This window comes from Nuphar pumila, chromosome 1 (assembly GCF_984573655.1).
Source record: "Nuphar pumila chromosome 1, dmNupPumi1.hap1.1, whole genome shotgun sequence".
Lineage (NCBI taxonomy): Eukaryota > Viridiplantae > Streptophyta > Magnoliopsida > Nymphaeales > Nymphaeaceae > Nuphar > Nuphar pumila.
In genome coordinates, this window is record NC_143249.1 from 13,748,889 (window position 1) to 13,770,820 (window position 21,932).

The window sequence follows — 21,932 nt, forward strand, 5'->3', positions numbered from 1 at the left end:
TTATATATATTAGTTTATTTTTTATATATTTCAATTTTTAATTTGTATATTTTGACGATATTTGACCGATACAAATACGAGAAAAAAATTATCTTAACGGGAATTTAGCTGCCGTTAGTTTACCCTTTTTAAACTTTTTGTTGTTCGCTCGTCTCTCACGTGCCAATGGCACGTGCATCCGGTGCCGCTTCTTCTCCCCCTTTATATAAAGCGGCCCTGCTCCGTCGTGCCAATCACCCTGTTTGTCCTCCCGTCATTCTGCGGACGAGCGAAGCCCTATCGCTCCTCACGACGCCTGAAACCGAAACCCTAGGAGCTCCTGCAAACCCCAACAGTAGCAATCCCGCCAATCCTCTCACTCTTCTGAGTTAAACCGGTGAAGATGTGGAACGGCGGGATGGGGTCCCAGATGGCCCCTCCCGGGACGGGGCCGGGCCCCCAGATGGCTCCTCCGGGGACGGGTCCGGGTCCGGTGGTTCCGCCGCCGGTCATGCAGCCCTCCTACAGCGTGCCGCCATCGGCCGCGGAGTCGGAGGCAGCGCTGGAGGAGAAGGCGCGGAAGTGGATGCAGCTCAACTCGAAGAGGTACGGTGACAAGCGGAAGTTCGGGTTCGTCGAGACTCAGAAGGAGGACATGCCACCCGAGCATGTCCGGAAGATCATTAGGTGAGTGGTTGTTGTTCTGTAAATTAGGGTTCTTCTCTGATCACAGTTTTACTTTTTTGTGCTCTGTATCTGTTCACGATATCATTTTTACTTCAGGCTCTCGTTCCACTTTGTTTCCTTTATTTGGCCCAAGGCCGATGGTAGTTCTTGTTCACGAATCAAGTTATCTAATTTTCTAACGGTGGAAATGATTCATACATGGACGGTGGAAAAATAGTTTTCTAAATGAGTAGTGGTAAGTTCCTTGCATACTGGAATGTGTTCATGATACTGTTATTTCTTCCACTGCATAATTTTTGGTCCATTTGCATTCGTTTGTTCTACTATGTGGTATTCAGTATGGTGACTGGAATTATGATGAAAATAAACGCCATCTGCTGTATAGCATTGTGTCAATTTATGGGATCCTTGAGACTGTGTCATTGGAACAAAATCCCGTGGTTTTGCATATGACAAGAAAGTGCAAACTCCAGCAAATTGGTTAGTCAGTTAACTTGAGCATTGAGTTGGATCCATTTGGTGTGGGAGATCCTTTATGCTTTGATAACATCCTAGGTGTAATTTGGTTAATCTATTAGCTTGAGCGTTGAGTTGGATAAATTTGGTATAGAAGATCTTTATACTTTGATGACTTTCTATATTGTTTCCCACAGGAAAAAATTACCCCTGACATGCACTACGCGAATAACAAGTTCTAGGGCTGCCCACGAGCCAAGCCTGTTCTGGTCAATCTTGGTTTGTTGTAAAAAATGAAGGCTCAAGCTTGGCTTGAGCTGGAGTCTAATAAGCTCAGCTCTGCCCTAGCAGTTTCAAGTCTTTTGAAAGAAAAAAACCAAAGCTTTGATGGGGTGGGGTTCGAACCCACCACCTCTCTCATAAAAAACCCAACACCCAACCTGTTTGGGTAGGCATTCTTTTTTGGTTACTATGCAACTAACCTTCTATGTGAGCATGTTTCACGAGCCTAATTGAGCCTACCCGAGCCTGATAGTACTGATCAGGCTTGGTTCACTTGCAGAAAATAGCTTGAGCCTGTGCTTGAGCTTGGCTCATTTATATATTTAAATGGGATCGAGCTGAGCTGGGGTTAGCTCAGCTTGTTGTGCACCCCTACAACTTCAGACTGTCAATGTGGATTTTCCCCCTCTAGAGAGGTGGTCATGTAAGAAGTTGTGCAAGTATAAAGAATTCTCAAAAGCCAATTTTGTCCACATCTACACCCAAAACATGTCCTTAGATCTAGCAGTAACTTGCATATCCTGCTTTGACTTAGGAAAAAAAAATGAATTACATGCATATATGTTTTGTACAAGCAAAGTTGTACTAGTGAAATTGTTATTTTATTGTGGGGTTGTAGATTGATGGTTTTTATGGAGATATCAGTGGAACAACTTTAATCTTGTATGGATGAGTGGTGGGGTTGTTGTCTTCTCTCTGTCCTAGGGGAAATGTTGGAGATGTTCTTTTCTTTTCTAGAAAGCTTTTTGTATCCTATTATGTATCATATTACCTTTTTTTGTGGCAATTTGTGAATTAGTAGTGGCAAGGGAGGGAGTGAGTGGGTATTAATTTTGTAGTGGTTGTGTTCGATCAGAATTTGTGGCCATAAAAAGGTGAATCCTAGGACAAAGCACTTCTATATGTATATTGAAAATGTGGATGGGTTTTGATGGTGACAACCATCTGTTTCCGAAGGAGGTAGTGCATATATTTTGTGGAGTTCTCAATGCTCGTGATGGTCTTACCTTAAACAAATGATCTGGGAGTTGCTTGCTGATTGAAGGTTGAAGAGACCATTATATCTTGTGGGCTGAATTTGGGGTACGAAGGAGGATACACAGAGCACCAACCCAATCTTGTGGAAAATCTAGTAGAAACATCCTACAACTATATCAACTGCTTGAAGTGAATGCCACTTTCTTCATTGGAATGACAAGGGGCAAAAACATCCTTGGATCTCTCTTGCACTTGCAACTTGGGTCATATCAACTGTCAACTTTAAGTTTTTTTAGGTGTTCATTCATAAGAAAATGCTTTTAACAAGGTGTTGATAATGCTTTTGTTACAAACAACAACAACAACAACTACGCCTTCATCCCAAAACAATTGGGGTCAGCGATATGAACCAAAAAGAAATTCATTTTGGGTCTTCCACATGAATCCTTTTCCTCCAATCATTTCTATCCAACGCCATGTCCTCGGTGAGGTTCAAAGCATTCATATCCTTTCCTATCATCTCCATCCAAGTCTTCCTAGGCCTACCCCAACCTCTTTTAACTAATATATTTTCCCATTTCTCCAACCTTCTAAATGGAGCATCATTAGGCCTTCGCCGAATATGTCCAAACCACCGTAATCGATTCTCTCGCATCTTATTTTCAATGGGTGCAACACCTACCTTCTTACGTATCTCTTCGTTCCGAATCTTATCTTTTATTGTATTTCCACACATCCATCTAAGCATCCGCATCTCAGCTACACTCATTTTTTGAATATGATGTCTCTTGGCAGCCCAACATTCCGTACCATATAGTAATGCTTTTGTTGATAAAAAAATTTGAGACTTACCTTTTAAATCACTAAAAACTCCTTTAAAAAGACGTAGGGACGTCGTTCGAACTTCGACCATCCTTCGCCAAAGGGAAGGTAAAGTCGGAGCACGCCTTTTGATTCGGTAGCGCAACTCACACAACGGATGATGCAAATAAACAAAAGAAACTTGCGAGTATCTGTTCTAAACTAATAAAATTAACTCATTGAATAAAATGAACAAATAAAATGAAGGAAAGGAGAAACAACAAACACACCTTTTTCCGGACCCAAGATTCGTTTTAGGCTTTTGAGTTCTTAATTTGGCAATACTTCTATTGGAAAGTTAGGGTTTTCTGCGGTTGGTGTAGCAGAACCTCCATGCAACTGAGGAAGATCGAAGAGACGGGTGTCGGCAGTCTTCGTTCGTTCTTCTCAGTGTCAGTGTTAGAACGTCTTCCTTCTCCTCCCCTGATTATAAGAGTGGGCCCCTATTTGTAGGTGTTCAGAACAGATCCAGATAATGGGGCTTTTTGGGTCTGGATTTGGTTCAAATAGATTCGTTCTTATTCCAAATAAGAGGTGAGTTTTTTCTCAGGAGAAATTTTATCCGTGAGGAATATTCTCTCAGAATCGTGCAAAATTGGTTGGAGATGAGGCAAATGTGTCTCATTTGCTCGAACTAATTGGACGGCTAAACTGTTTTTTTCGTCTAGAGATGGACGACTAACCATGTTTGGCCATCCTTTGGAGAGGATAAACCAAATGTTGGATAGATTGGGCAGGGAGTAGCCGTCTGGAAACAAGGCAGGTGTTGGATGGCTAGACTGAGATAGTCGTCTAGGGTCGGACGACTAAACTGCTTTAGCCGTCCAACGGATCCTCTGGGTTTTCTCGTGCTATCCTATTTGTGAACTCCAATGTGCAGCTTCATTCTTTTAGAGATGTTAGTATTTTGGGCATTTTGGAAAAACTGGGTGTCTATAGTTTTCTATGCATAATTTTTTTTATTGCAGATGTGAGAAGCCACCCAAGAGTGGTGGCATTGGTAGAAGGGTGAGACATGCTAGTGTTATTAAATATGTTGTTTGATGGATTACCAGTAAAAAATGTGGTATGTTCATAGGAGAGCCTGTTGACACCTGGAATTTGTCTTCTAAAAATCAATAACCGACAAAGGTTAATTATATTGCCAAACCAAGCTTTGGGTGTTCAAAGTTTAGTCCATTATGTGCATTCCTACCAAAATCTTAAGCTTCTAATTTAGCAAGATACATGTTTCATGTAATATATTTTTTTCCGTTCCTTTAAAAAATGATACATGTTTCATGTGATCAATCTGATGAGGATGAACTCTTATGGCTTGGAGTAGAAGTGTATATAGTGAGTTTAACTCTTCATCAATGTTCATGAGAGACTCTCAAGTCATCATTGGCTGTAGCATTTAAGGTATTCCATGAAACCTAAATCCGATATGAAATATAAATCCAATATGTATTGAGGTATCCAAAACTTATTTTGTGTGTGTCAAGTATGGTAGTCTTGATCATATGCCATGCAAGTCGACTGTGTCTTGGCATATCTCTCTAGCCTGGAGTTGACTTCCATTGGAATTCACAAACTAGCATGTATAGATAGTTACACACACTGCAGTTTTCAAACAGCATACCAAGGGTTATGACAACAAATATATTCACACACATGTATAACACATTGGAGAAAGAAAAGAAGAACAAGTAAATATAGTAGTAAGGACTAAGGACTATGTTTACAATTTGGCATATTCACATGCAAATAATTGGATTATACTTTGTGCTCTTCTGGGATTGCCCAAAAAGTTGTAGTTCACCTCTTTCAGAATTTCACCTGGATTTTGTTTTTGGGCATCATTTACTTTTTTTAATCTGCCGCATGGATTGTATTTTTGTTGGAATGTTTGGTGCAATCAGATAATGCCATTTTAATATACCATTTTTTCTTGGTTGATTCTTAAAGCACTTTATGTTTTTATTTGCAAATGGTTGGACCATGTGACATTACTACATGTTGATCTGTTATTGCTGTTCTGATCTTTTACTAATGGTCTTTTTACTTCTTTTATAATTCTGCAGAGATCATGGGGATATGTCCACAAAGAAATACCGTCATGACAAACGTGTATACTTAGGGGCACTTAAGTTTGTTCCTCATGCTGTGTACAAGCTTCTGGAGAACATGCCAATGCCCTGGGAACATGTCTGGATTCAGTTGCCTTGTTTTATCTATCAACTGCATGTTTGAACTTCTTGTTAATTTTCATTCTGTTGGATTACTGACAGAATGTAAACTTGTATTTCACTTGTTGGCAGGTTCGTGATGTGAAGGTTTTGTATCATATTACTGGGGCAATTACATTTGTTAATGAAATTCCCTGGGTAGTTGAACCCATATACCTTGCTCAGGTGACTTTTTCTTCTATCCTGTACATCCTCTTTGACATAGTGATGTATTTATCTTTTGTCAATATAAGATAGGCTAAATGTATGTGTATGTTTACAGTGGGGTACAATGTGGATCATGATGAGGAGGGAGAAGAGGGACCGGCGCCACTTCAAGAGAATGAGATTCCCACCTTTTGATGATGAGGAGCCTCCCTTGGATTATGCTGACAACTTGTTAGATGTGGAACCCCTTGAGCCTATACAGCTTGAGCTTGATGAAGAAGAAGATTCTGCAGTGTATACTTGGTTTTATGATCACAAACCCCTGGTGAAGACAAAGCTTATAAATGGTCCTAGTTATAGAAAGTGGCATCTGTCACTTCCAATAATGGCAACTCTTCATCGGCTTGCAGCACAACTTCTTTCTGACTTGATTGACAGGAACTACTTTTATCTGTTTGATATGGAGTCATTTTTCACTGCTAAAGCATTGAACATGTGCATACCAGGTAGTCCTTTCACTCTGCTATTTGTTTTCCTCATTCTCAGTTGTTGACATGATCTTAAGCAACCACTCTGAATAAGCTGCTGTGAGCTTCAAGTATAAATTGTAAATCTGTGCTTGAGGTTGACACTGGCTTATTTTGAACTGATGAATTTCTTTTCAATGTGGGAATTCATGCTACATGTCTATGCAAATTTATATGTTATACAGAATTGACATTGATATTATGTGGATGCATTCATCCAGGATGCATTTTTGGTTATCCTTGTGCACTGTTAGGCTTGTCTGGGTCCTGCAGTTGTTTGTCTCCTTTGCACAGACATGCTTGTATGCATGTGTACGCAGCTATGAACTGCATTAGGTAGAGAAGCAACTATCATGTGTGCAAAAAAAAAGAAAAAGAAAAAAGCTGCTTACATTGTCAAATTGGTTGCACATTCTTTTTTTTCAGTTTCATACTTGCACAACTTGGGGTTGCACCAGGAAAAAGATGGGATCGTTGTCTTGAGTCATTATATTCACGAGATCCATGGATGCTTCTTTGAATCTGTTTGCGGATAGAGACCTCATTTGGACAAGATGCAAATGTGATGCATGTTCTGCATTACAGTGCTTTGTTTCCCTCTGCTGCTTCTCATTCTCCTCCCTTTTGTTAACTTGTATTCTTTTGCAGGAGGTCCTAAGTTTGAACCTTTGTATCGGGACATGGAGAAAGGTGATGAGGATTGGAATGAATTCAATGACATTAATAAACTTATCATTCGTTCACCATTGAGGACTGAGTATAGAATAGCTTTTCCTCATCTTTATAACAATCGCCCTAGGAAAGTGAAGCTTTGTGTATATCACACTCCCATGATAATGTACATTAAAGCAGAAGATCCTGAATTACCAGCATTTTACTATGATCCTTTGATACACCCCATTACTTCGATAAATAAGGAACGTCGAGATAAAAAAGTTTATGAAGAAGATGAAGATGATTTTTATATTCCTGAAGGGGTGGAACCTTTGTTGCAAAACACTCAACTATATACAGATACTACAGCTGCTGGCATATCTCTTTTGTTTGCTCCACGTCCCTTCAATATGAGGTCTGGTCGAATGCGGAGGGCAGAGGATATCCCTCTTGTATCAGAGTGGTACAAGGAACACTGGTATGGTTTTCTTCATGCAGTATAAATACGTTATTTTTTAGTTACATTTGATGTAAAATTCTTGTCTGAATTGTTTGATCTTGATTTGAATTTGCAGTCCTCCATCATATCCTGTTAAAGTTCGGGTGAGCTACCAGAAGCTGTTGAAGTGCTTTGTATTGAATGAGCTGCATCATAGGCCTCCTAAGGCTCAAAAGAAAAAACAGCTGTTCCGTTCTCTTGCGGCTACTAAATTCTTCCAGTCTACTGAATTAGATTGGGCTGAAGCAGGTCTCCAAGTTTGTAAACAGGGTTATAACATGTTGAATCTTTTGATACACCGGAAGAATCTTAATTATCTTCATCTCGACTACAATTTTAATCTAAAGCCTGTGAAGACACTTACCACCAAGGAACGTAAAAAGTCGCGTTTTGGAAATGCTTTTCACTTGTGCCGTGAAATTTTACGACTAACAAAACTTGTGGTGGATGCCAACATACAGTTTCGTTTGGGGAACGTGGATGCATTTCAATTAGCAGATGGCTTGCAATATATTTTTTCACATGTTGGGCAGTTGACTGGTATGTATCGATATAAGTACAGGCTGATGCGGCAAATCAGAATGTGTAAAGACCTAAAGCACTTGATCTACTATCGGTTTAACACGGGACCAGTTGGGAAGGGACCAGGATGTGGTATTTGGGCTCCAATGTGGAGAGTGTGGCTGTTTTTCCTTCGTGGAATTGTTCCTTTGCTGGAAAGATGGCTGGGAAATTTACTTGCTCGTCAGTTTGAGGGTCGTCATTCAAAGGGAGTAGCTAAAACAGTCACAAAGCAACGAGTAGAAAGCCATTTTGACTTAGAACTTCGAGCTGCTGTTATGCACGATCTTATTGATGCTATGCCAGGTGATACTCTTTTGCTATATACACATGTATACAGGCTAGATATGTGTAATATTCATGCTATGTTTATATAAAAGTTGTTTTGTTTTGACTAAAACTTTCTAATCAAATCTTAGTTTGTGTGCTTACTGAGCCTTGTGTTAGGTGACCAAATATTTTTTCCCCTTCTATATTGACAATCTTGCATGCTGTCTTCAAGTCATTTTGTTTTCTGAATACTGTACATAGTAATTACTCACCAATCCATTGCATCCAGAGGGCATCAAGCAGAACAAAGTACGAACTATCTTGCAACATCTTAGTGAAGCATGGCGCTGTTGGAAGGCAAACATTCCTTGGAAGGTGTGTAAGTTTTATATTTTTCTGTTTTATATGTGATGAATGCATTGTATCATCTCCCTGGTTTCCTCATACCCATTGTTTTTCAGGTGCCTGGGCTTCCAGTCCCTGTTGAGAACATGATTCTTCGTTTTGTGAAGTCAAAGGCTGATTGGTGGACAAATGTTGCTCACTATAATCGTGAACGTATCAGAAGGGGTGCAACAGTTGATAAAACAGTTTGCAGGAAAAATTTAGGTCGATTGACTCGCTTATGGTTGAAAGCTGAGCAGGTACACCTCTTCTTTTCTCCAAGTGTAGCTACTACACTTAATGACAGATGTCTGTGTATGATCTGGCCATTGCCTAATTTTATGTTTGCTGCTTATAAATTCTGGAATGATTTATTGGTTTGATTGATTTTGTCCTGTGCGTGTTTGAAGTGCTTTCAATAGATTGGGTTAGGTCCATAGTGAACTGGGTATGTTCAATGCTTGGATCATTTAACCATCATTTGATAAATTTCTCTCATGGTGAATTTGGTTCATCTAGTACATTGGGATCTGATCCAAGTTGACATACAAACTTTTCAATTTGTATTTATAATGCAAGTTGAATATATTTTATTTTATAAGATGCTTGAATTCTTTAGGTTGGTCTCATGATTTGATGATTTACTTATTTCCCTTGCAATGCTGCTAGGCTTACCTGCAGTTTAAATTTTCTTACAACTCTCTCTCTCTCTCTTTTCCACACGAGGTTTCTATGGAAGGCATGTAGAGCTTTCTGCATTTGATTACCGGGTGACCTGCATTTGGTTTTACGTATGGGCTAAATGATATCCATGTTGGTTTTCAGATTTTTAGTAGCCCGCATACCCATAATGATGTTACTGTTACACTTGATGCATGTAATCTTGTGTCATGGGTTTAGTTTGTCTATGTTTTTTCTGATGCTTTTGATTTTGCTGGAAATATTAAGTTGCTTGTTTTGGATTCTGCTATATGTAGGAAAGACAACACAATTACTTGAAAGATGGTCCTTATGTTACACCTGAAGAAGCTGTTGCTATTTATACGACCACTGTCCACTGGTTAGAGTCGAGGAAATTTTCTCCTATTCCTTTCCCTCCCCTGTCATACAAACATGATACCAAGCTTCTTATTCTTGCACTTGAGAGGTTGAAGGAGTCTTATAGTGTGGCAGTGAGATTAAACCAACAGCAGAGGGAAGAGCTTGGTCTTATTGAACAAGCATATGACAATCCACATGAGGCATTGTCACGTATAAAACGTCATCTCCTTACACAGCGCGCTTTTAAAGAGGTAATATTACAATTGGTTTTGTTTCTAGGCAACCATATCACTTTTAGTATCCTTGGATTGGCAAAATATATATGTGAATTTAAGAATTAAATTTGGAAAAAATATTTTCAGGTTGGAATTGAGTTCATGGATTTATACAGTTACCTAATTCCTGTGTATGAAATAGAACCCCTTGAGAAAATCACGGATGCATACCTTGACCAATATTTATGGTATGAAGGCGACAAGCGCCATCTCTTCCCCAATTGGATTAAGCCTGCAGATTCTGAGCCGCCTCCACTTTTGGTCTATAAATGGTGTCAAGGTATAAACAATCTGCAGGATATATGGGACACAAGTGAAGGACAATGTGTTGTCATGCTACAGACCAAGTTTGAAAAGTTTTTTGAGAAGATAGACTTGACTTTGCTCAATAGGTAAACATGCACACACTTTGAAATGCTCATGATTTATCAGGGTCTTTTGGCCTTGTGTTTTTTATTGTTTTTTCAATGTTGACCATTTTCAGGCTTCTGCGATTGATTCTTGATCACAATATTGCCGATTATGTAACCGCCAAAAATAATGTTGTCTTATCCTACAAAGACATGAGCCACACAAATTCATATGGTCTAATCCGTGGTCTTCAGTTTGCTTCTTTTGTGGTGCAATATTATGGGTTGGTCCTCGATCTCTTGCTTCTTGGTTTGACCCGTGCAAGTGAGATTGCTGGTCCCCCTCAGATGCCTAATGAGTTCATCACATACTGGGACACCAAGGTTGAAGCACGTCATCCCATAAGGTTGTACTCGAGGTACATTGACAAAGTCCACATTCTTTTCCGCTTCACTCATGAAGAAGCAAGGGACCTCATTCAGCGGTTCCTTACAGAGCATCCTGATCCAAACAATGAAAACATGGTTGGATATAACAATAAGAAATGTTGGCCAAGGGATGCGCGAATGAGGCTTATGAAACATGATGGTGAGTTGCATATATTTATCATTCTTTGAAGTTACTATGTAATTATTCAGAAGTAATAGAAAACTGATTTTATTGTTTTGCAGTTAATCTGGGGAGAAGTGTTTTCTGGGACATGAAGAATAGACTTCCTCGAAGCATTACAACATTTGAGTGGGAAAACAGCTTTGTTTCAGTGTACAGCAAGGACAATCCCAACCTGCTGTTCAGCATGTAGGTCTATGAATTTTGATATTAGTATGTTTTGCATAAGTTCATGATCATTCTTTCCCACTGAAGGCTGCTTATTTCCTAGAACATTGCTTTTATAATTTCTGCAGAGTTAAAACTGTGGTCTCATTGTATTTTAGTTTTCCCTTATCTGCTTCTTCTTTTTGTATCATGTGATCCATTTTCCACTTCCAGGTGTGGTTTTGAAGTGCGGATACTGCCCAAGATTCGAATTACTCAGGAGGCTTTTAGCAACACAAAAGATGGGGTGTGGAAATTGCAAAATGAGCAAACCAAAGAGGAAACCGCAGTTGCCTTCTTACGTGTTGATGACGAGCACATGAAGGTGTTCGAGAATCGTGTCAGGCAGATTCTCATGTCATCAGGTTCAACAACGTTTACGAAGATTGTCAACAAATGGAATACAGCACTTATAGGTATTTTTCCTTGTATTGCCAGTCCTTATTTTGCAGAATGCATGCTATTACATGACACCTCCACAAGCACATGCTCACTGATTGTTTTCTTTATTAGGTCTCATGACATATTTTCGTGAGGCAACTGTGCATACTCAGGAGCTGCTAGATTTGCTTGTTAAGTGTGAAAATAAGATCCAAACACGTATTAAGATTGGATTAAATTCAAAAATGCCAAGCAGGTAAGTGAACAATATATGAACTCATGGATATCTCTTGGGGGATATCCTTCCTTTGTGTTGGTTTTGATTCATATTCTTTTTGTCAGATTTCCTCCTGTCATATTTTATACTCCAAAAGAAATTGGAGGGCTTGGCATGCTCTCGATGGGTCATATATTAATTCCCCAAAGTGATATCCGGTATAGTCAACAAACAGATGTTGGTGTTACACATTTTAGAAGTGGTATGAGCCATGAAGAGGACCAGCTTATTCCAAATCTGTACCGTTACATTCAGGTGAAAATAGTGCACTACATGTTTTTCCTATATGGTCATTGTTTTCCATCTTGTTTTCTTTTAGTTTCTGACTCTAATTTTCTGACAGCCATGGGAAAGCGAATTTAAAGATTCCCAGCGTGTATGGGCAGAATATGCCCTGAAAAGGCAGGAGGCTCAGTCTCAAAACAGGCGTTTGACATTGGAAGATCTTGAGGTAATCCATTAGTTCTTGTTTCCTGTTGTTGTTGTTGTTGTTTGCTGCTCTTATACATTCCAATGGGAAATGCAGTGATGTTTATCTCTTAGAAAGTTTAGAATTCAATTAATTTTAGGTCCGCAGATAAAATATTCATAACGGCAGATAGATCGACTTGAAGTGCTAGGTGTTAGGTCATTGAACTACTGTCTTGTACTTGTCCATGGTCTGAGATTCATTTTTTTTGCTTACTGGTGATGGCATATTTGGAGTAATTTCTATTTCATCAATGTGGAGAAATGCTGTTTTAGATTTCAGGATAACCTTAGAAGTTACCAAGTTCTCTTGGTCACTGCAAATATCATTAGGTTACTTTGAATTGACATTTCTGTTCTTATTGTGCAGGATTCTTGGGATAGAGGTATACCACGGATCAATACCCTTTTTCAGAAAGATCGGCATACTCTGGCATATGACAAGGGTTGGAGAGTGCGGACTGATTTTAAACAGTATCAGGTTTTAAAACAAAATCCATTTTGGTGGACTCATCAACGGCATGATGGAAAATTGTGGAACTTGAATAACTATCGGACAGATGTCATTCAAGCTCTTGGTGGAGTAGAAGGCATTCTTGAGCATACCCTGTTTAAAGGAACATAGTAAGTTGCTGATCTTTGTTATGTTTCTTGGATTGTTGGTATCACCAGAATGTGTTACCATTCCATCAGTGGTTTAGTTTAAACATATTGTCACTTCTAAAGGGCCAACTTGGACACTGACACTCCTAGACACTTCATTTTTCAACATAGAATTGTCCAAGAAAAAAATGGACACTTTATGCATTGTGTCCAACGCTTGTGTCTTAGACACAGTTTTGATGTCGAACACTTTGTATCAGCCTTGTTTAAACCCTTTTTTCTCTTCATATATTTTATTGGGTCCTAACTCCACCAAAATGAGTTGGCATGCCCTTTTATTATACAGAAAATTCTCTCTCTCTCTCTCTCTCCTCTAGTTGATGATGGAGTCAAGCTAGTCGGTAAAAAGACTCACTGTTACCATAGTCGAGCCATGGTAAATCAATAAATCAATTCTATTTTAGAACTAACTCTTCTCTTTTACAATTTTGATGAATTGTGTGTTGCCACATACAAGGGAGAGAGCACTGAGGATGTCTCCATCTTTTTTTTTCCCTAAAATCATTTTTTTATTTTGTACTTAATTACTTTTCTTTCTCTTTTATATATACATATAGCTGTCCACGTATTTAGCTCTTCAAAATTCACTGTGGATTAATGTCCAGGGCGATGGAAGTCAAAAGCCATACTTTGTCTTGTTCTCATTTCATGAAATCAGCAGACCATAATTGAGTGCATTTGTGAAAGCATTTTTTTGACTTTTGCTTTATTTCATTCTATAGAGCAAGTTAATTTTTTTTTAATATTGTTGAACTTTAAAGACATCTAGGCGTTACTTGTGAATTTATACAGTTACCACCATTTTGTGCTGGTATCAACAAAGAGATTTTGTTCATGTGTACATCTTCAACTTCAAGTGTTGATAAGTCTTCTATTTTTCTAGTTCGGTAGATGATGCCTTAAATTGCTCTCACAACATTAGAATACTGAACTCTAGATTTCTGCTTCTATCTCATTATTGATTTAATTTATTATATGTGGTGCAGTATGATTACTTTTAAATTTGTAATAGTAAACAAATTGCCGTATGGCATTTACTTATTTTTACCATCTGATATCTAGAGCTCTGATTTGTGGATACCAGTGCAAGTTATTTATTTATATGGTCTATTAAATGGTTTGACTATTTTATATGCAAAGACCCTTCATGATAATTGAACATTGTGTGTAACCTTGATTAGCAGATTGATTCCAATCTTAAATTTGTGTAGTTTATCATTGTGTTTTGAATTGTATGAGAGTATTTTTCCCCCTTCATGATAATTGAACCTTGTGTGTAACCTTGATTACTGTTTATCATTGTGTTTTGAATTGTATGGGACAGTATTTTTCCATGAATCAGTCTCACAATTTTGTGATTGGCAGTTTCCCTACTTGGGAAGGTCTTTTTTGGGAGAAAGCATCTGGTTTTGAAGAGTCTATGAAGTACAAGAAGCTGACAAATGCACAACGATCTGGTCTCAACCAAATTCCAAATCGTCGATTTACGCTTTGGTGGTCTCCGACTATTAATCGTGCTAATGTTTATGTTGGTTTTCAAGTGCAACTAGATCTAACTGGGATATTTATGCATGGAAAAATCCCAACCTTGAAGATATCTTTGATTCAGATATTCCGTGCACACCTTTGGCAGAAGGTACATGAGAGTGTTGTGATGGATCTTTGCCAGGTAATGGATCAAGAGTTAGATGCACTGGAAATTGAGACTGTGCAGAAGGAGACAATACATCCCAGGAAGAGTTACAAAATGAACAGTTCTTGTGCCGACATCCTTCTTTTTGCTGCTTATAGATGGCCAATGTCTAAGCCTAGTCTAGTGGCAGAGTCAAAGGATGTTTTTGATCAGAAAGCCAGCAATAAATATTGGATCGATTTTCAGCTTCGTTGGGGAGATTATGATTCTCATGATATTGAGCGTTACACCAGAGCGAAGTTCATGGACTATACCACTGACAACATGTCCATTTACCCTTCTCCTACTGGTAAAATAATTAGTTTTTACATAGTTCAGTTTCTTAGTTCTTTTTCATCATATTGAATACAAAAGTTGATGCTTATTTGTATGCATTATTCAGGAGTGATGATTGGCATTGATCTTGCATATAATTTGCATTCGGCTTTTGGTAATTGGTTTCCCGGTTCAAAACCACTCCTTGCTCAAGCTATGAATAAGATCATGAAGGTCTCTCTCTCTCTGTGTTTGTGCACACACACATGCACAGAGCTTTGATATACCTAGTTTTTTATTCAGTTAAATGCATGCCCACATGTTTAACCTCACTTATCATGGTTAATAATTAGTCAATTTAAAATTCTACCATTTTACCCATAATTAGTTTGAGGCCCTGATATGAGTCTGGAAGGTAGCCAACCTATATCCTGTATTCAGCTTTATGGTTGGATCCAATTTGTGATGTCAATGAACCAGATTTTATCTGATATTCGACTAAAGTTTGATTCCGTTTAATTGCATTTGGTAAGCCAAAACAATATCTGATTCTAATCAGATGCAGATACAATTTTGATTTTTTGCTACTGAATCCGAGAAATATCCAAATTTAATGGATATTTGAATCCGTTTACGTGTAAAAAAGTGGATCTGGTATGAGCTTGTCACCATTTGAATCCGTTTAGCCAACATCCGATTAGTCGAATATGGTATTGGCCACATCTGATCCGAATCCGAACAGTTTACATCCCTAGATCTAATCAAATAGGCCTGTCAGGCTTATCTGCTTAAGCCTGGCACGAATCTGACCTTGTTCAGGCGTTTCATGCCTAGAATTGGACTTGGGACTCATAGCCAGTCATCCCTCTGCCCTGATAACTAATGGTGCTTCAATGTTAGAACTGAAAATTAAACCATATTGAATATATCTTAGTTAAGCAGTTTTGGTTTAGAGAATTAACCAGATCTGATTGACGATCAGTCCAGGTCTCTGTCTCAGGGATACTCCGTTTTGACTCCCGTTGAATGTTCCCTTATATCCTAGTCATGTTAGAAACTTTATAAAAATGGTCACTCTCTGTATCGACAGCCATGTCCATGTGACGTAGGTCCAGGTGCAAATGGATATGATTTTATCTGATCTAGCCAAATGTTAGAAGCATTGTTCATTTTAGGGGCCTAGACTTGGCATCCTCTCAATTTCTGTCATGTGTCTTGCATACACAGATGGACATGCAATATTGTACACAAACACACCAACACATTCTATATTCTCTTGGCTGTACGTTGTTGGAAGTTAAATCAGTTAATGAAACTTATGTTGCAGTCTAATCCTGCCTTGTATGTCCTGCGGGAACGAATAAGGAAAGGTCTCCAGCTTTATTCTTCTGAGCCTACGGAACCTTACTTGTCATCTCAAAATTATGGGGAGATCTTCAGCAATCAAATTATCTGGTTTGTTGATGATACAAATGTATACCGTGTTACCATCCATAAAACATTTGAAGGAAATCTGACTACAAAGCCCATCAATGGTGCTATTTTTATTTTCAACCCAAGGACGGGGCAACTTTTTTTGAAGGTTTGTTGTGAATATCATTTCTCATTTACTATTTGTGTGTTTGAGAAGGCATATTGGTGCAAATGGTATTTTTTCGTTCGCTGCAGGTCATCCACACAAGTGTATGGGCAGGTCAAAAACGCCTTGGACAGCTGGCAAAATGGAAAACGGCTGAAGAAGTTGCTGCATTAGTACGATCCTTGCCTGTGGAAGAGCAGCCAAAACAAATTATAGTAACTCGCAAGGGCATGCTTGATCCTTTGGAGGTTCACTTGCTTGATTTTCCAAACATTGTAATCAAAGGGAGTGAGTTACAGTTGCCTTTCCAGGCTTGCTTGAAGATTGAGAAATTCGGTGATTTAATTCTGAAGGCTACAGAGCCACAGATGGTTCTTTTCAATATATATGATGATTGGCTGAAGACGATTTCATCATACACCGCATTCTCTCGTCTGATACTGATATTGCGTGCTCTCCATGTGAACAATGAGAAAGCAAAAATGCTACTGAAACCCGATAAGACGATTGTCACTAAACCTCATCATATCTGGCCATCTCTGACAGATGATCAGTGGATGAAGGTAAATTGTGCGAATACTTTTCTATTTTCCTCTTGTATTATTGATGTTCTGGATGTGAAGGGGCTAAAATCTCAACCACTGCAGGTTGAGGTTGCTCTAAGAGATCTCATTCTATCTGATTATGCAAAGAAGAATAATGTGAACACGTCAGCACTTACCCAATCAGAAATTCGTGACATAATTCTTGGAGCAGAAATAACTCCACCATCACAACAGAGGCAGCAAATTGCTGAAATTGAGAAGCAGGTGAGATTTGGTTGTTTTTTTCAGTTGCAGAAGCCATGATTCTGTATTGTCTTGCTGCTGCTTTTTGGATTGTTCTTTACATGTTTTCTATGCAGTCCAAGGAAGCCAGCCAACTTACTGCTGTGACAACTAGGACTACAAACGTGCATGGTGATGAACTGATTGTTACCACTACAAGTCCATATGAGCAAGCAGCGTTTGGATCAAAAACTGATTGGCGTGTCAGAGCAATCTCTGCTACCAATCTGTATCTCCGCGTCAATCATATATACGTCAACTCCGATGATATTAAGGTTGTTTGCCTGACCCGCATTCCATGATCGTTTTTTATTGGAAACTCTTTCCAAAAAAAGGTTTTCTGCCTTGAACATGTCACAGTATCTTGTTTTGAGCCACGTAGACATACGCTTTATGAACATTGAATGTTGTACCTTGCAGGAGACTGGATATACATACATCATTCCGAAGAACATTTTGAAGAAGTTTATATGCATTGCAGATCTCCGGACCCAAATTGCTGGTTATCTATATGGGGTGAGCCCTCCAGATAATCCTCAGGTCAAAGAAATTCGATGTATAGCAATGCCACCTCAGTGGGGGACCCATCAACAAGTGCATCTGCCTTCTGTACTGCCTGAGCATGACTTCGTGAATGATCTTGAACCATTGGGTTGGATGCATACCCAACCAAATGAGCTGCCCCAACTTTCGCCTCAGGTTTATTTTTGTCTTCCATCTTTTATCCAGTAGGCTTACTTTGATTGCTGGATCATTTAAAAGGCCCGATCTTTCATTCTAACTGTCATTGCATGCAGGACCTGACATCTCATGCTCGGATTCTAGAGAACAATAAACAGTGGGATGGTGAGAAGTGCATCATCCTGACTTGCAGTTTTACTCCAGGATCCTGCTCCTTGACTGCCTATAAGCTTACACCAACTGGTTATGAATGGGGAAGGCTCAACAAGGACACTGGGAGCAATCCACATGGTTATCTACCAACCCATTATGAGAAAGTCCAGTTGCTCCTCAGTGATCGCTTCCTTGGATTCTACATGGTACAATGTCTCCTTCTCAATTGCAAATTTTTGTATTTTTGTGGATGCTAATTTTCATGAACTGATCTGATTCTTGATGGATGTACAGGTACCAGATAATGGTCCATGGAATTACAATTTCATGGGTGTGAAACATACCGTGAGCATGAAGTATGGAATCAAGCTAGGGGCACCTAGAGAATTCTATCATGAAGATCACAGACCGACTCATTACCTGGAGTTCAGCAATCTGGAAGAGGGCGAACCAGCAGAGGGAGAAAGGGAGGACACGTTTAGTTAGAACTTAGAATATAGGTCTATAGGTATGGCGATTTTTTTGTGTAACTCTATCAAAATGGAAGCTTCCAAGTGCTTGGGGTTCTTCCAAGTACCACAGGAAATGTACATGTGTTGAAGATGCTGAGACTAGTACATATAAGGGATCTGATCTACTGTAAAATTTAGCAGCATAGTTTGAACGATTCTTGTTATCCTCAAAAAAAAAAAAAAGCTTGAATGATTCTTGTTCCTTTTTCTTTTTCTTGAAATTCGAATCATTCCATATATTGAAGACTCACATTTCCTTGATTCTATATCCCTTGTTTTTCTTCTCTTTTTCTCTTGAATTCAAACTTCATCCCAAGTATCTCACCTTGAACTTACCATATGTTGATTTTTTTATAATCCAAAGGAAAAACCCTCCACCGACGGTACATTGGCTGCCCTCCAGATGGTAAAACCCTCGAGGTCTATTGCATGTAAATCACTCTGCATAAAGTAGGGCCCTGTTTGGAATCTTTCAGTCGGTGGTAGCTAAGGATGCAGTTACGGGATTCCCAAAATTTGTGGTTTTAGCAAATCCACTTTGTTGTTTGTAAGTGGAACGGTTCAGCTGAGGATTTACCACTTTCACTTATGCAGTTGTTTGGAATACAGTTGTAAAGCTGAAATTATACTAGACACGTGACCAGCCTGACCCAAAACTCCCTAGTAGAGAGAGGTTCAGGTCAGGGGTGGGACCCAATGAAACAAGTATCTGGGTGACAGTGACTGGTAAACAAGCCTAGATTGGACTGTTAGATCTTGTCTCGTTAAGGCTTCACCCATGCTCTTTGCAAGTCAATCACGAGTTGGCTCGTCTTCGAAAAAGATTGTTTTCTAAAGCTTGATAATATACAAAATATATATAATATCTTTATAAATATATAATATAAAAGTATATATAAATATATAATATGTTAAATGACATACAAGTCAAGCCAATCGAGCTTATCATGTTCGTACTCGTTTCATTTAACTAAATGAGCTAGATGGTAGCTTAGCTCCCTGAGCTCTATTTCTGAGTCAAGCCGAGCCAAATATCAAGCTGTTCATCTCGTTTCCCAATGCTAGAGTTTGTGCCACCCCAGTTTCATCATTTTCTAAAACTGCATTCATCCCAAACCACTTTTACACTGGGTATTTCCCACTTCCCACTCCAGCTATCTCCTGATACCTCCAACACCTAGATTCCAAACGGGCCTAAAAGAAAATGCAACTGTTGGTTTGGTAAATCTGATTTTTTTTTAAATAATCCTTTGATATTTTTTTTCCATCACATGAAAAGTATGGATTTTCCGTCTCGTGTATGTTTGTTCTAAAAGCACAGTGGATATTCATGTCTTTCATTTTAAATTGGAGATTCAACCATAACTTGGTTTTGACAAAATGATCTAAATCATAATGGGCTACAAAAGTTAAGAATGTTCTATCCAAGGTAATCAATCCACGCCCAGGAAATCCAAAGGATTAAAGAATGGAAAAGTTGGATCTTGGTTCTTATTTCTGAAATCCATTTCTGGGTTCAGGCATGGTTTTGCCTACTCTGGTTGGTTGCACCTTTTTATGCTTCAAAATGTAATTCAGAAACATGTGGATGATAAATCAGATGATGACTTGGGCAAGGATCCTTTTGGTGCTGATTAGTTTAAATTAGGCATCGAAACTAGGTTTTACTGCTGTAATCAATCCAGCATGCGAATCTGGCATGCATGCATACATTGGTTATCAGGATTGCCCTGGCGAGCTCCCAGTTAGAGAATATCCATACAGATGCAGATACATATACAAACTTATGTTTGTCTATAGTGCAGCATCGTGTATGGATGCATATGCATGAGTGCGTAACGTCTGCATCAATATACACATTGGGCTTGGAATACATGCTGTTTAATATATGCATGAATGCATGATACCTACCTCAATGTAGTCACCGAGAGTAGATCCTACTGTTTGGATTGTCACAATTTTGCAAAGTATTGTACAGGGAATTGAGTTGTGTGCGAGCACTCAAATCATGATCGTCTGTGGAGCCACCACAAGTCCCAATCCAGAAGTTGTCAAACTTTGAAATTGTGCATTGGACAGCTAGTAAGGTTTGTTTTGATTTTTTCAAAGATTTGCATGGGATGAGTAGATCCATTGTGGCCAACAAAGCTCAAATTTTGTAGCTAGATGTTACTGCAGGAATGGTTCCGCTTCCCTTACTCCCAAACTCAATTCGTTTATTTATTTGTGTGCTAGGTTGTCTTCATGCAAAAGTGAGACACCAACATATGGTTCTTTTCAAAGTTCAGACTCGATCTTGTTTGCCCATTCTCGATGCCACTGGATTGGACTGCAATCGGATGGCTATGTTGGCCTTTGACCATGCCCTTTTTGGCTGGCCAGAATTATGTTCAAGGGTTGGTTTATCAGTCACCCATTTTGAAATCCACGGACCTTCACTTTGATTATACTTTTTTGCAGCAAGTACTTGACAAATAAAAAAAAAAACTCAACAAGACAAGAATTTCAGTAGTATTCCTGATCAAACTAGAAGTTACTGTGGGACGAGGAGATGAATGAACCAGGCCGGTCCTGATGTAGCTGCATATTTATTTACCACCAACCACACTCTCTGCCTATGTTGATTAAGGTCATTCTTTTCATTCATTGAAAAGGCTGAGCACTAATTTGGCCCTATTAATAACGAAGATACATTTTAAACCTATACAGATTCTGGTAGTTCATAAAGCCTATTCTTTCACCCACAAGAGCTTCACACTTGGTTATGCGGGTCAGCTCAAGACGTTTAAACAGAACGACATCTCGAGTTCAATACCTCGACTATGTATTCCTTACTGTAAGGCCGAATCTGCAGGTTCTCTGGTGGGTGGTAATGATATTGGCGATCCGAAGCAGGTTATATGCCCCCCCCCCCGAAGAGGGCCATTAGCTACATCTTGTGTTTGGGGGTCCCAATGAGCACCACGTATGTAAGCATGTGCGGCTCGTATCCCCATGTTTGTCATCATTACTTAGCGTTGGAGTCTGATGCATTTGCAAAGACTTAAGTACCCTTTCCTCCATTCGTGCCAAAAAAATGACGATTCTAAAAAAGGAGTGGTTGCAAAGACTTAAGTACCCCGAAGATGGTTATTTAAGACCCAGTCCCTGCACTGTAGGATTATCCGAGAAAGGAATCCCCCCAGAAAAAGGCCATGCACATCAACCCTCTCTCTCTCTCCCTTCTCTTTATCCTTTTGTGTACATCCAACAGATGATCCTACACTGCTTCATCAAGCACCCACTGACCTGCACACTGACTGTAGCATGGTTCAACTTGATAAGTTGTGGAGCCTGATTCAAAGTTTTTCACTACAAGAAACCTATGGATTAGCGATGACCTAAATTCGTTGCTAATCCGATGCTAATCCATCGCTGAACAGTTTAGCGATGGATTAACGTCGGATT

General features: G+C 39.1%; 1 protein-coding gene across 2 annotated transcripts; it reads left to right on the top strand.

Annotated features, from left to right (window-relative positions):
• The first annotated feature begins 238 nt into the window (after positions 1–238).
• Positions 239–18,625, top strand: LOC149848036 (pre-mRNA-processing-splicing factor 8A-like). 2 transcript variants are annotated; one of them, XM_090014911.1, is made up of 26 exons: positions 239–666; positions 5,307–5,430; positions 5,544–5,636; positions 5,734–6,124; positions 6,794–7,277; positions 7,375–8,165; positions 8,419–8,504; positions 8,591–8,773; positions 9,491–9,805; positions 9,917–10,221; positions 10,314–10,768; positions 10,852–10,978; positions 11,171–11,412; positions 11,510–11,633; positions 11,720–11,909; positions 11,998–12,105; positions 12,493–12,746; positions 14,151–14,767; positions 14,861–14,967; positions 16,061–16,315; positions 16,402–16,875; positions 16,960–17,121; positions 17,217–17,414; positions 17,560–17,838; positions 17,937–18,179; positions 18,268–18,625. In XM_090014911.1, exons 1-26 carry the CDS (start codon positions 383–385, stop codon positions 18,457–18,459), a joined length of 7,083 nt encoding a protein of 2,360 aa, XP_089871037.1. In that variant the 5' UTR covers positions 239–382; the 3' UTR covers positions 18,460–18,625. The 2 variants fall into 2 exon arrangements, with proteins under 2 accessions (XP_089871037.1, XP_089870960.1); XM_090014834.1 differs by having other exon boundaries at positions 16,402–17,121.
• The last annotated feature ends 3,307 nt before the right edge of the window (positions 18,626–21,932 follow it).

Bases quoted from the DNA above. Each gene is read 5' to 3' on its own strand.
- LOC149848036 (XM_090014834.1), top strand. From the start codon at position 383: ATGTGGAACGGCGGGATGGGGTCCCAGATGGCCCCTCCCGGGACGGGG. The intron at 8,774-9,490 runs GTACACCTCTTC...TGCTATATGTAG, and splicing joins TATGGTTGAAAGCTGAGCAG to GAAAGACAACACAATTACTT. The intron at 11,910-11,997 runs GTGAAAATAGTG...ATTTTCTGACAG, and splicing joins ATCTGTACCGTTACATTCAG to CCATGGGAAAGCGAATTTAA.